The sequence below is a fragment of the Pogoniulus pusillus genome, chromosome 11, assembly GCF_015220805.1.
Source record: "Pogoniulus pusillus isolate bPogPus1 chromosome 11, bPogPus1.pri, whole genome shotgun sequence".
Lineage (NCBI taxonomy): Eukaryota > Metazoa > Chordata > Aves > Piciformes > Lybiidae > Pogoniulus > Pogoniulus pusillus.
Genome location: NC_087274.1, coordinates 11209038 through 11223723, shown reverse-complemented (window position 1 = coordinate 11223723; position 14686 = coordinate 11209038). Strand labels below are relative to the sequence as shown.

Here is a 14686-nt window from a genome sequence, read left to right as displayed (position 1 = left end):
CGGGTGGGCGCCACCAGCGCTGGGCTCACTGGGCAAAAGTGAAGACAGGGAGCAAGAGCTCCTCCAGCTCGACAGCGAAGCACGGCTGCGGCTGCCGTGCTGCAAGCGAGACAGAGAGAGGTGGACGCACCGAGGTCTTTGCGAGCGTGAGGAGGATTAACACGTTTCACAGGCAGTGGGGCTTGCGAGGGAAATGGAAGTCAATTGCCTTCCTCCTTCTAGGCCAACGATCAGGCTGGCAGCATTTGCATACAGCCCATAGCCGTTCCAGATACAAGGAACTCCACCCCAGGTGTGGCAGGGGAGGAGTATTAGAGCAAATCCAGTTTTATGTGTTCAACACCTCAGGCTAAGGCTTCTCCGAAGCTCATCTGGAAAGCTGCGTTGGGTTTAGGCACTGGCTCTTCCAAGGGAAGGGTGAAAAAGGCATGGCTTCTCTGACACCAGTGCTGCACAAATCCACTGCTTCAGCTGCTCATACAGCAGCTCCCCTCCAGGACTAGAGCGTTAGTCTGGTTGGTCTCTCTCCCATCTCTGCCTTGTTAGAGCTTATTTCTTGGAGGAAATGAAAAGTTTCTTCCCACAAAACCATTCTCTTGAGGGGAAAAAAGTATTGTGGGCAAAACATTACATATCTGAAGCCATATTCCACACCTGTCTGATCTAGAAGATAATGAAAGCACCAGAGATAAGTCAGACACTGTCTTCAGGAGGAAATGGTGACACCAAGCCAGGTCTAAGAGCTCCTCTTCTGCTACATTCCACCTGTGTTAAAGGCAGATCGGCAAGGCAAGGACAACTGGGAACAAAGCAAAACCAAACCCGTGAAATAAAGCCCACACAGGAAACACTGCTTCAAAATTTCTATATTATTTACTTTTAAGCAACAGTCCAGCTTTGTGAAATTACAACACACACTTTAAAGGATGAGATTTTCACCTCATGGTCAAGCACCAGCATGATCATGCACAGCATTGAGAGTCAGTTGTAAAAAAAACGCCCTGTCATTTGTATGTATTTATATGATCCACTCCACTTTTCACTGAACAAAGTCTGAATTAATCCTTACCCAGCTCTGGGGCCAGGCAGCTCTGATCACCAGCCCTATTTGGCACATACCCTGCTTCATTAGTAGTCCAGTATCAAGATTGATTTCTTTAAAGGCAGCATGGTGTATATTAACCACTTCAGGATTTATATATGGCACAGCAGGGCTCAAGGCATTTACCACATGCAGTCAATGAAACCTTTTAGATCCCTAAACCCCAACACGTGGAAGAAGGGACTGCTCTTGCTGACTGTTTGCTGGTCTGTTTAACCAGGATTCTAGACCCTTGTAAAGCTCAGGGGCTCTAAAAAAATCCTCAGTACCAAAAAAACCCTCTAAGCACACTTAGAACCAAGCTACTCCCCTTCCAATTACATTACTATGCTTCATAAAGCTTTCCCTCAAGTCTAGCACTAGAAAACACTCATGTCACTTCCAGTAGATCTGGGGGAAACACAGGACAGAAGTGGGGAGAAAAAAACAAACCTTGATCTCAAAAAAAAAAAAAAAGATGGAGTACATAAAGTGCTTCTTTTTAATGAAAGAAATTAGAGATGTACAGTCAGGCTCAAGTTGTGCAGTTCACAAGCATGGGGTGGAAAGAAACAGACACGAGTTCAAAACAGTCAGGAAGGGAAAGGATTAACCGAGGACTAGGCTGGACTTGCCACCGGGTGGATTTCTCCTGGACGGTGCAGGTGCTGGTGCTACTGGGCTAGGAACAGGTGCAGCAGGCAGGGATTTTTCTTCATTCTGACCTGGGGCAGCTTCTACATCAGCCTCAGTGATTTCTAGAAGAAAAGAAGCTTTTAAAGTGTTTGATGTGGATGATGAAAGCCAGATGTTTCAAGGCTTAGACAGAAGATCAGCTCCTCTAAGTTCTCTCCAGGTTTACAGGCACGCTAGAGTGCTGCTGTAATCTGCTGGCAGGAGGGACCTCAGCCCTCTGAAGTGTGTGTCAGACGAACTCCCGTGCCTCGCGGCTCAGTTTCAGGCATTCCACTGCCACGTTCACTCAGCTGCTATTAGGGGAGCCCAGCAACTTCATTTTTAAAAGTGACAAGCAGCTTAAGTCTGAAATCTTGTACAGATTAGTCAAGTGTATGACCATGAGAATTGTAACTCAAGTCTGAGCAGGTGCTGGAAACCATCACAGAGGCACCAGTGATTTAAGCCAAAAGATGAAGCCAAAAAGCCAAAGATTTAAGCAACATTCCCAATTTCATAACTGGAGGGAAGGGCATCTGACACACTTCTGAGGCTTCAGGGAACAGACTGGGGAACAGCCATGCACTGTACATTCCCTGGGAAGCACATGACAGTTTATCTTCAATACTTCTCAACAACCACAAGTGAAGACAGGACACAAAAGGAATCCTTCACAGGAAGCACTTTAGATACTGTAGCAAATAACTGATGTATCTCCTTCACTGATAATCAACGAGCACAGCAAGGACGTGAGCATCTCTCAATTGCATAGATTAACACAAAGGCTCAAGTCAGCACCAAGTCACTCCCTGAGCCCGGGCAGTGATGGACAGTGAGCTTCACCACCTGCTCTGTTGTTAACTTACTTTATTTGGTTTTAACAGGCCCCTGAGTTTCAGCTGATGATCACTATGTTCTTTGTTTGCAGGACTCAAGGAACAGCTGCACATTCACTTTACCACCACCTTCATGATTTAGTAATGCCTGATGGTATCACTCCCTCAGCCTTCTCTTCAGTCCCTCCTCATAAGACATCTGCTGCAAGCCCTCACTTTTCCCTTTATCTTCCTCTGCCCATCTACCACAACCTGGTGAGGCCTTTCCATTTCAAAGCCTGTATTCACACAGTTCAAGACGTGGGTACACCATTGTTCAGAGGCAAAATGAGATCTTATTTTCCACTTTCTCACTGACAACATTCAGTATTTTGCTGTTGCTCCCAAACACTTCAGAGAACTTTCAGCAGTATGACTTATGGTAGAGCCTAGGAGGAAACTGCTGGACAGAGCTTAACAGACTGTCACGACTCAGGTGCTTGGTTTCCTCCCCTAACTCCCCAAGATGTTTTACTTTACTTGCACCAAGATTATCATGTCACCTTTTTACCTGCCTAGCTGGTTTAGCTGAATCCTCCTGACACTGATGTTCTCCCACCATCAGCACAATTTAACTACTTGCCAGAGCTGATTTCACCCACAGAATTGGAGACTTCACTGTTCATTACCTTTTCCAGGTCACGGAAGAAGGCACAGAATAAAACTAGCCCCAGCATCACTTCCCATGGCTCATTTTTCCAACCTAAAAAGCAATCACCAAGCCCTACCCTTTGCCTTACTTTCCTGACTATCCCCAGAAGTAGGTTTCCTGCAATCCTGTAGCAATGCAGGGTTTTTGACTCATCTTTGATGCAGAATTCTATCAGAAACACTGAAACACTGTATGCATGCTGATAATAACCTCAAACAAGTACAGCAGCTTAGCACAGTCTCCATGCAATCAGAAGTAATCTACAATATATACTCTCTGCTGTATTCATTAACCCACAGGCACAGCTGAACAAAAGAGGTAATACAAAGTTTTTAAGCTTGAAGCTTCTGTAGCTCATGCATCCCACTGCCTGCTTACTCAGCAAACTGGGAACAACTGTGACCATGCCCTCTGCTCATACTGGGCTGAATGCTCCATTGTCCAAGCCTTCAGCAGACAGCCCCAGCACTGTGCAGTATTCATCATGATGATCTGGCCACCACCTTCCTGTGTATCATGTCATTGGTGACAGTCAATAGACTGCTGGCTGGTTCTCCTTAGCTGGTCACATTCATCAAGTACACACTGGACCACAAAAGAATCAAGAATTGCTATTACAGGAGGCCAGCTGGTAGACACATTAGTACTTCCCACAATCGAGGTATAAAGAAGTTTGCCAATGTAGTAACCAAATAACCTAATAACTCTTTGTGTACTGTGTTCAGTTTTGAGGCACTCACTGCAAGAGGAGCATTGAGGTGCTAGAGGAGGTCCAGAGAAGGGCAACAAAACTGAAGGGTCTGGAGAACAGGTCTAGTGAGAAGCTGAGGGAGCTGAGGTTGTTTAGCCTGGAGGAAAAGAGCATGAGGGGAGACCTTCTGGCTCTCTACAACTCCCTGAAAGGAAAGGCTGGACAAAGGTGGGATTTAGTCTGTTTTCCCTAGTAACAAGCAACAGAACAAGAGGAAATGGCCTCACATTGCACCAGGGGAAGTTTAGGTTGGATATTAGAAGAAACTGCTTCATTGAAAGGGTTCTCAAACACTGGAACAGTGGTGGCTGAATCCCCATCCCTGGAGATAAGAGATACAGGCATTGTTTAGCACGAGGCTTGGCCACGTTAGATAATGGTTGGACTTGATCTTAAAGGTCTTTTCCAACTAAAATGATCCTATGATTCTGCAATTCTAAAGCATTAAATGCAATACATCAAATAGTGAGGTTCTTCCCTTATCAGAAGGGGCACAACCTCTCCAACAGCTTTCTACCAAGAGCACTGCAAACCACTGAAAACTTTGTTGTAGAGAGGAACTACAGCTTCCAAACAGGAAGCCAGAACACTGCAGCAAGAGGAACAAGTTCTCCTCCCCCAGACAGGCATGATTAACACACATGCCTACCCCACCTGACACCTACTTGGGGTTTTATAATCAGTTAAACACAGAACATCACTTCCAAATTCAAAAGAATAAACTTTTTTTTTTAATGATAGAAGCCAATTAAGAACCTAGTTATGCTATGAACTTGTAAGCAGACAGCTTTTACTTGGAAGTGTATTCAAACTCCACATGGAGCACAAAAATCACCCCTGTGACAACCAGGATGTTCATCGTCTGTCTGCCACCTCATGCAGCAAGAATATCAAGTGGTGGAGTGACACAGCTCAACCAGACACTGTGCTCCATTAAGCTACAAAACTGTCAATGGTAGAAATTAATCAAGAATCTCAGGTATCTGTTACAGACACCCCTTCCAGGAAACATTAACTTTCTACTCCTTCATAAGTACCATCTGTGGAAGTTTAACATCCACATTTTTGCTTGACCTTTTTATTTTCACCTTAACTATCTTCACCCATCAGTAAACAGCTGCACTCACTTTTCAGTAACACTTTTTTTTTTAAGAAACACTTCCCAGCATAACATTTATTTGGTACTCAGAACTTCCTTCACTGTCACTTAATGGGGATAAATTAAAAGCCAACAAATACGACAGCTGTGAAAATGTGATTCCCTCTCCCAAGTCTGGAATATCACTTTGTAGTCCAAGTTTCAGTCAGCTGCTGGCAGCCCTACTTCTTCCCATCCCATCTCTTGTTGCCTCACCCCTGCCTGCAGGCTCTCATGGTGAGCTGATTTAAACAAATACCAGGAGAAGCAGCATAGCTCTGAGATCAGTTTACTTCTACTATCAAACCACATCCTCCTACTTGAGACAAACACTAGATGCCTACAGTGCTAATTGCGCTCAGACAGACATGGGAAGAGTACTAAAGAAGCCTGTACAGTTTGATTAAAAGCAGCCTGTTAAAGAAGCAAGCCTTACTTTGGGCACAGATACCACTCAGAGGTAGTTAAAAACGCTCTGGAAAAACCTCTTGCCCTCTCAGCAGAAGTCTTTTCACGACATGGAACTGCTAATGGCTTTAGTGATCTCCCACAACTCTTAGGTGTTGAAAGTAGCACTTGGAAAGCAGGCAGTCAGCATGCACATTCCTCTTCTCAGGAAGTCAGCTATTCCTGAGGTGAATCTTACAAAAGAGATTTCCAGCCTCAGAGATAGAAATAACCCTTCATAGTTCATATGCATGCTGTTAGGGGAAATGCCTCTGTTTACATGAAATCTGCAGTATGCAGATGAACTTCCTTGGCAAAAATCAGCATTTAAAAAGCAACAGGAACTTAGAAGGTAGGTTAATCCAGACACTCTCTGATGCTTTGGAGCATTTCTGTGCATGTTGTGTTTGCTGTACAAGGAGACAATAGGAAAGAAGTAAATTGCTATGCTAAAATAAATTACCTTGACTGTACTATTTAATTAAAAGCTACTAGAACAGCAGAGTCTTTTGGTCACTCAGCTCTCTGCAAGATGGTACCCACCTTGCTTTCTAGTAAAAAGATCTTGAAACCAACTGCTGTTGGCAAAAAAATGAGCAGGACTGTTCTCATTTCTAACCCAATGACTAACAGGCACTCTGCTGTTTCGTTCCATGCTCACATTTCCACTGATGTACTGAGGTCACTCAGAGGTGATGCGTTCAAGAGACAATACCAAGCTGTCTCTCTCCTAACACATGGCCATTTATATATAGCTTATATACTTTCCCATTTCAAAGCTGCAAAAAAGCTTGTACTACAAGAGTCCAAAAGGACCTACTCACCAGAAGTTTCACCACCAACATCTCCTCCCTAGAAGAGAGAGAAACACATTACACCTCATACTTCACAATGGACTTTCCCTTTCCTTAGAGAAGGTACTCAATACTCCACATGGTGACCATGATGGCTCTATCTAGTAACACTGAGTAACAGACCCAGTGACACTTTTAGTCCAGAAATAGGCTCTGTGAGACAGGCATCAGAGCAGCATGGTGGGCTCTGTAAATAAATTCTCATGGAATGCCAAATAATTTCATCAGCTGTTTAGTTAGCCAAAAGTTTAAACAGACAGACAGTACTGGAGCAATCCTGATGACCTCAAACCTGTGGCATATTTCTTATTTCCACACTGTGAAGGAGGTGGATGGGCAAGAACACTTCATTATATAGAGCATCCTACATCAGGCAGCATTGACAGTAACCAGAACATTGTAACTGCAGGGTGCTGACAAAGTTATACGGTAAGCAGTGAGCAACAGCTTAGTGTCCCCTCCCCACTAAGCAACTCCTTCCAACATTTATCTGTTAGCAAGGCCAAGAGGGCTTATTCTACCCAGGCTACTTAACTCCATTTGTTAAACACAGATCAGGGCTCTTGTAGTGTGACTGATACCCTTTAATATATAAACAACTAAATATTCTTTTCATACTGAATGAATTGACAGGCTGCAACTTGATACAAGTCTTACAGCAGCAGCCAAGGCTCCTCAATGGCATGAGGTTTTAGACAGCTTTCAGAGAGTTAACATCATTCCATAGTGAAACTGCAGTCACCAGGATATAAATGCAAAATAAACTGACATATATATTGCCTTAATCTTCAGGCTGGCCCAGAACACTCCAGCTTCTGACTGTAGCTGCCACCACCGCTTAGAAAATTGATGTATTCTGCACTGGAAGAATCTGTTTGCAAAGCTGAGAACCACAGCAATGGTAAACAATGTTTAACAATTAAGTAGAAAATGGAATTAAAGAGTTTATTTCTGCTTTCTGTAGTAACAGCTATAAATTTCATTTTGTTTCTATTTGTTAAATTGGATTAAGACATTTCCCCCAGCAAAGAAGAGTTTTGTGGCTCAAAATGCCTATTAGTAACAAAGCTGCTGTGCTGATCAATGCCAGTTACCAAAATAAAACTTTGTTTATAATCCACAAGGCACCTACCACATATGAGATCAAATGTTTACCTATCCAGTTCTTTTAAGAACACCTAAAACTGGAGATACTTTTACCCCCCTCTAGAATTTGTTTATGCAAGTGCAGCCTAGCATAGGTTCCTGTTTTGCTAAGCTCAGTGGAATGACTCCTCTTCATCCTGTTTTCCCAATTAGATGTAACCAAACATCTAGCAAATCCCACATTAACACTACAAATAGTGTCCCATATGGCTACTATTAGACACTTTGCATAGACAGTAACAGAATGGTATTAAAGACAGTAGCAGAGATAAAACAGGCATTCGCTACTCAGTCAGTAGCTGGGGTGTGAAACCAAGTCCTCTGTTTGCAAAGATCTGTTGAAATACACACATGGCTGAAGGTAGATTTCACACTATCATTTAAAGAGTTAAGAGCTCTAAAAAGCGGTCCTTCTAGAAAAATCCAGTCCTGCATCTACTCTAGCATGTGGAAAAGACAATCTTCAGGAAAAGAAGGGATTTGAGAATAAAGCTTCAAAACCTACAATGTTTCCAAGTGTGTGAATATCAGTGATAAAGCAATCGCACACAGAGTGTGAATAGCCCCATTATCAAGCTCTTTGTAGTTAATGTACCGACCTTGGGATCTACAAAGTCTCCACAGTTTGCTTCAGTTGAGTTTGTTCTTTGTGGTCCAGAAGATTGGCAGTCGTCTCTGATTTCACCTGGCTTAGTCCCTACATGGAGAGAGTGATTTTAATCAGGCTGCAAGATGAACTTACTGGGAAAGCAGATCATAGCCAGGGGTTTGGGAGGGGGCAGGGTGCTTCGTTTGGGTTTGTTTTGGTTGGTTGGTTTTAGGTTTGTTTGTTTGTTTCCTTTTTTAATAAAAACTATCATTATTTCAAAAAGCCTTTTAGATAACTCACAAGCTACCATCTTACAACATCTCATGTAGCTGAAGGTGTCATTTAAACAGATTGAAACCAGAGTCCCAAGGCCACCTGCATTGGCAGTGCTCTGCAGAAATGGAAGCTTAATCCCAGCTGCAAATACAACACCAAGCTAACCATTCTCTGATTAACCAAGACCAGTGTGTGACACCTAAGTTCACCTTACAGCAATCTGATTACCTTGGAGAACTGCATTCAAAATAAAACTCCCTGCTTGAAACATTTATGCCTAAGACGTGAATAAAACCCTCTCAAAATGAGAAATAAAAACCTCGTGAAAGCAAACATCTTTTACACCCCTAAACTACCAAGTAGGAAGGGAACTCTGGCTTCCAGAGAGCCACCAGCAGCTCCAGGCTGACACACAGAATGAACACACGCCTGTCAGCAGATCTGGAAACAAAGCAACTACAATCTTACCTGATGATTTAGCCCAGGAAGGTGGGTTTTCTTCAGGAGTTCCAAAGATGCTGGATGCCATTTTGTTCCTCCTCACAGGTTGTTCTTTTGGTTCATCAAACCCTAAGGAGAAGTTGGAGCCACCTCCAGGAGGACGCAGCACTCTGGAGAGGGGGAAAAAACCACCAGCTTTAAAACCTTACTAACTTATCTTCCAACATGTAAGCCCAGACTAGGACAAGACGACATCATTGTTGGTTGCTGTGATGGGGCAGAAACACAGGCTAAATTTTAGCTCAGCATAAATGACAAGAGATGATTCTGCTGTGTATGGACTTTTAACAAACAAGACAGGCTGTCATGGCTTCAGTGTAGAGTTTGAACTACAAAAAGTAAACTGCCTGCAGCATTCCATCCAGGCACTCTATCTCCACTTGTCTTCAGCAACACTTATAAAAATAACCCCCCCCGTGCTCTGTTAGTGCCTTCGCCTGGTTCAGTGTCAACCAGAGCTGCTAACATCAGCCCTCTGCCTGAGCCAACTGAAAAATAAACCAAATAGTATGCAGGCATGTCCAATTCCAGCTTTAAGAGAACCACGTGAAGGCTAACATCAATCTTCAAGCTGGCAGCACAGCAAAGCCTGAAGTCTGGCACCCAAGCTAAAGCACTGCTTGCATCACTGATGACTGCAGCCTGTATCTTGGGAAAACCCTCAAGTCTGCAGCATGCTACTGGACCAGACTTAAAAAGGTGCAATTAAACAATTTCACTGTAGACTATTATTAGGAGAGACACGTGTCCAAAGCTCCAGATATATACCCTACATCCAACAGTCTTCTCTTAGGCAGACACAAAAACAGTCTGCTCAGTACTGTGAGCTATGCTGCGGTCTGCTTCCCAGCCTGCAGACATCAACTTACAGCAATAAAATAAACCTTTGCATGTAAATTCCTTCAGATCCTGTTTTCTCACACACAAGATCTTTTTCAGGGCTGGTGTGTTACCTGGAGAAGGCAGACAGAAGTCATGAGAATAAAAATATACAAGGCCACATGAGAACTGTCACAGTCCCCAACAAGATGGGAGTACACCAACAGAACTGGGCTTTCAAGACACTCAGTGCTCAGAAGCCAAGACTAGAACAAGCTAGAGATGGTGTACACTGCCTTTGAGTTACAAATAATAGTTATAACAGCACACAGCTTGTTATTGCACCAAACCTAGGAATTCAGCACAAAGAACACATCTAACTATAATGTCATCACCATCAGTGATTCAGATCTTTTGTGACCTGGTGCCTATTACAGTCTATACACTACAATAAAATACTTCTCCAGCCTGCAGAGCTCAAAACACAAAGCACTGAACACTCACAAAGGTGTGTGGCTTGAATATTTGGTGTGACTTCACTAACCAACTACTTTTCCTTACAAAATTCTTCTCCAAAGTTCTAATTACTAATGCTGAGCTGCTAATGGGACGATCCCAGGAGACTGTACAGTGTGTTTTAAGAATACAAGAACTTTTGTCTTGTTTTGTCTCCTGAGGAGATAATGGTCTTGGAACAGCTTCTTTATCTCCTTTTTTTCTAGAGGAAACACCTCCATGTAGAAGGTTTTCTTTCTCAGTTACATCTGTTGCACTTACTAATCTGAGGAACAGGCAGTTCAGGGAGGGCTTGTTCCCACATCTTGGACCAGCTTTACTTTATCGCAGCAGCAAAACCAAAACACTTCACTGCACAAGCTTCCGCTGACAGTTAATGAAATTAACAGAAGTAGGAACTGAAGGAAAAAAGCCATCGCTCAAACTGTTAAAAAGGACTAATCCCTCTTGCCAACCTCAGCTAAAAATTGACAGATATTATTAGAAACCTTGACAGGCTTTGATAGGCTTCACCAAAGCTACACTTTAAGCAATGAACCGCTCTTGAAGTCGTGCCCTGATGCCCAGAGATACGCACTGAAAGCTCACCCACAGCTTCATCTAGGAAGCATTGAGCACTCCTCTAAAGGGTTTGCAAGCTTTTTTTCTGTTTTATTTACAAGCACACCCCAAAAAAAGCTAAAAGCCAACAGGAAGCATCTACTTGATCAGGCCAAAACCCTACACAAGACAGACAGGAGGGCTTGAAAAAACGACCCCATATTCCCCAAGCCAGCAGCTACTCCTGCAGAAACGTGCTCGACTAAGTGCTGTGCATCTCTTCCAGAGGTACCTACCAAGTTTTCTTTGTTTCGAGATAGGCTACGGCTTCCCCCATCGCCGTTCCCATCCGCAGCTTCCCAGCCCTCGTTGCGCCCCCCGCCAGCAGCCTGACCAGGCCCCACGGCAGGGTCGAAACCGGGGGAAGAGGCAACCCCGTGTCCCCGCCCCGTGCTCCCTGCGAACCGAGGGTCAAGGTAGCAGCATCTGGAGCCGAACGAAACGGCCACCCCAGGTCGGGCGAGGGACGGGACGGCCAAGCGCAGCGGCGTGCGGGGCCCAGGCTGCGGGCGGAGAGCGGCACTGGCCGAGCCGCGGGCTCCTGTCGAGGCGGGCAGGTGGAGAGGCCGCGGAGAGCAGACAATGGAGCTCGCTCAGCCCCACCCAGAACACGGCAGCCTCCGGGGCTGCCACACCAGAACCAAGAGTAGGGACGGCCTCGGCAGCCGCAGGGAGGAGAGGGCGGCGAGGCAGAGGTACGAGAAGTAGGGGTGTAGTACCGTGTGTCCCCCCCACCGCGATGAGGCTGCGCGGCCGCGCAACGAGGCTGGGAGTCGCCTCCCTTCTTTGTTCAGAAGCGGCAGGGACGCACAGGCACACCCGAGCAGCCCGGGGTGGGTCTCGCCAGCTCCCACCACTGCAGCTCCCACACTCCCCTCCCCTGGGCAGCTGCGACAGGGCACGGGCGATCCCCCGCCCGCCCTCGCCGTCACCCCCCAGGAACGCAGCTGTCTTCCGAGCCGACAGATAGCTCACTGCCCCCGGGAGGGTGCGGCCGCCTCCCCCTCCCGCCGCCTCACCCAGGAAAGGGTGAAGAGGCACCGCACACACCGAGCCCCAACCCGGTCGCGCCCGCCCGCCAATCCCTCCCCACCCCAGCACCACAACTCGCACCCAACCACCCCTCCTCAGAGCCGTTCTAGGTAGCTCCCTCCGTATCCATGCAGGCCCCCAAAGCCTAAAGCAGTGGGGATTAACAGCTCCACCGCGAACGCTGTCAACCCCACCACCCCCAATAGCCCTAGCGGCCCCCAAGCCCCGCCGGACCTGGAGCTGTTCCTGCCACTAGGGTCCCTGCCCGAAAAAGTGGTCGTGGTTGTCATGGCAGTAGAGACGGAGAAGATGGACGGAGGGGAACGGACTCCACTAAGAGGCCAGCAGGGAGTGGCGGTCCCAAGAGCGGAGCAGCCTGCCCCTAGGCGCTGTGTTTCACTGCTGCCGGTGACACCTGCAGCCGCCGCCCGCACCGGCCGCGCATTTTATAGCCACCTTAAGGCCCTCCCCCCAGCAGCCTGCTCATTGAGCAATTCAAACCCAATCCCGAGCTCCTATTGGAGCCACTCCTGCCACTCTGCCCCCTGTTCCGCCTCGCCGTCTATTCTGAGGAGCCCTGCCTCATCGGTGAGAGCTGATTGGTGAAGCAATACGTCTGCTCCGCGGCGATTGGCTGTGCCTGGGCGGCGGCGCCCTTTGTTGGTTATTGGCGGGAGGCCCGTCGCTCACATGGAGCGAGCTGCGATTGGCCGAGCCGTGCATGAGGCGAGACAAAAGTCTGTGTGCCGCTTCCCTTGTGAGGGGAGTCCCGGCGAGATGAGGGGTGGGTGTCCCGGCACCCCTCCGCATGCTCCCAGCGCCACCGCTGCGGCCATCGCCCCGAGCACCACGGGCCCCAGCAGCGCCCACCCAGCTCGGCCGCCCCCACTGAGGCGCTGCTCTCGCACCATGCCGGGAAGCGGCCCGGCCCCTGCCTGCCTTAAGGTTGCCTCAGTGCACGTCATAGCGCAACACCAAAGTATAGGAGATGGAACAATAACGGCGCCATCGAGCTGCCAGAGGTGGCCACACGAGGCTGCTACGGCCTTAGGAATTGGCTCCGATGAGGGTAGAGACACGGCCGATGGCCTGCAAAGACACACAGGGCTGCTGTGAAATGCTGTCACTTCAGAAGACGGGGTTTAATAAAACAATCTTCTCTGGAGACTTTCAAGGCCTCTCTGGACGCATCCCTCTGTGATGTGAGCTAGATTAAGGTCCTGCTCTGGCAGGGGGGTTGGACTCGATCTCTTCGGGTCCCTTCCAACCCCTGACATCCTGTGATCAGTGATAATGGAGGGTGTTGGAGCAGTGGACTATTCCACCAAAATTATGTGAGTTGCAGACCACACATGGCAGACAGGACACAAAGCCCAGCAAGATGGCTTACCTGTGCCTTCAAAGGAGGAGGCCACTGGATTTCGTGCATCTTACCTTCCACCAAGCCCAGCACACAACTCTCAACAGCACATAATTTACAACACCGGGTGTTGGCTGCTGACCTACCTGGCAAACCCACCTTTGATTTGGTGACTGGGAGCTTCCCAAACTCCCCACAACTTTCAGACATGGATGCTTCCTTGGTCACTACAACTTTACTCCAATATTCATGCATCAGTACTTCCTACTGTAAACATCCAGTTCTGGAACCCCTATTACAAGAAAGATCTGGAGATGCTGGAACATGTCCAGAGAAGGGCCATGAGGATGATCAAAAAGTTGGAGCTGCTCTGCTATGGAGAAAGACTGAGAGAACTGGGGCTGTTCGGTCTGGAGATGGAAAGGCTCCAAGGAGACCTTACTATGGTCTTCCAGTACCTGAAGGGGGCTACAATAAAGCTGGGGAGGGACTTATAGGGTATTGGGTAGTGATAGGACTAGGGGGAATGGATCCAAGATAGAGGAGGGAAGATTATTAGATTAGACATTAGGAACACTGGAACAGTTTGCCCATGGAGGTGGCAGAAGCCTCACCCTTGGAGGTGTTTAAGGCCAGGCTGGCTGCGGCTCTGAGCAACCTGAGGTGTCCCTGACTGTAGCAGGAACTGGATGACCCTTGAAGGTCCCTTCCAACCCTGACTATGGCTCTATGAATTTGTTCTTGTACAGAGGGAGGAGGAAATCAAGCCTTTGTTCTATCTATACACAGAGTCAATATTAGCACAGGTCAGTAACAAGCTAAAACTACACAAAGAGGACCAGAGTGTCTGGTTGTGGCTTTCTTTACGATCTAGGCTCTGTTTAACAGAAAAAAAAAAGCCCCAACCACTATTTTGGCCCCCAGGGAATTCTGTCACATCACATCTTTCCAGAGGTAGATTAAAGGGAAATGTTAAGTAACACGACACAGTTGTTTTAATTCTATTATCCCCTAGGCTTGGGCATTAAGAAGTCAAATGATTCTTCCTACTTGCATGCAGGTAAACATCTGCTCTCTTGGGAATTTTCAGAAGTATTGTGTCATCTGAATGCTTTTTATTCAAACCCACAAGATTTGACTCTTAAATTTGTACCCCTGAGATATATGGAGCCATTTTTTAAAGTCAAGATGAAGAAAAACCTGTTCCACTCTGCCAAAGCCAGTTTAAACATGCAGCTTTACAATTCTGAACCTCCCCTATTTTCTAGGGACCCCACTGATCCTGACTGCAGTAGTGTCTTTAAATAAAAGCTGCTTCGCTGATTATTTACCCAGAATGAGATGAAGGAAAGCTTATGAAGATGGTAACAGCAA

At 46.7% G+C, this 14686-nt stretch overlaps 1 protein-coding gene across 2 annotated transcripts; it reads right to left on the bottom strand.

The window, feature by feature from the left end:
* Positions 1 to 854: 854 nt before the first annotated feature.
* Positions 855 to 12388, bottom strand: JPT1 (Jupiter microtubule associated homolog 1). Of its 2 annotated transcripts, XM_064151064.1 has the most exons (6): positions 12187 to 12205; positions 9855 to 9938; positions 8953 to 9095; positions 8219 to 8316; positions 6444 to 6471; positions 855 to 1839 (listed from the first exon to the last, which is right to left on the bottom strand). In XM_064151064.1, the coding sequence occupies exons 2-6, from the start codon at positions 9875 to 9877 to the stop codon at positions 1691 to 1693; spliced, it is 441 nt and encodes a 146-aa protein (XP_064007134.1). In that variant the 5' UTR covers positions 9878 to 9938; positions 12187 to 12205; the 3' UTR covers positions 855 to 1690. The 2 variants fall into 2 exon arrangements, with proteins under 2 accessions (XP_064007134.1, XP_064007133.1); XM_064151063.1 differs by lacking the exon at positions 9855 to 9938 and having other exon boundaries at positions 12187 to 12388.
* Positions 12389 to 14686: the final 2298 nt, after the last annotated feature.

Coding starts and splice junctions, on each gene's coding strand:
- JPT1 (XM_064151063.1), bottom strand. CDS start 12,242: ATGACAACCACGACCACTTTTTCGGGCAGGGACCCTAGTGGCAGGAAC. Junction 9,096..12,186: donor AGTGGCAGGAACAGCTCCAG/GTCCGGCGGGGC, acceptor CCCCCTCTCCAG/AGTGCTGCGTCCTCCTGGAG. Junction 1,840..6,443: donor TGTTGGTGGTGAAACTTCTG/GTGAGTAGGTCC, acceptor CTTTTCTTCTAG/AAATCACTGAGGCTGATGTA.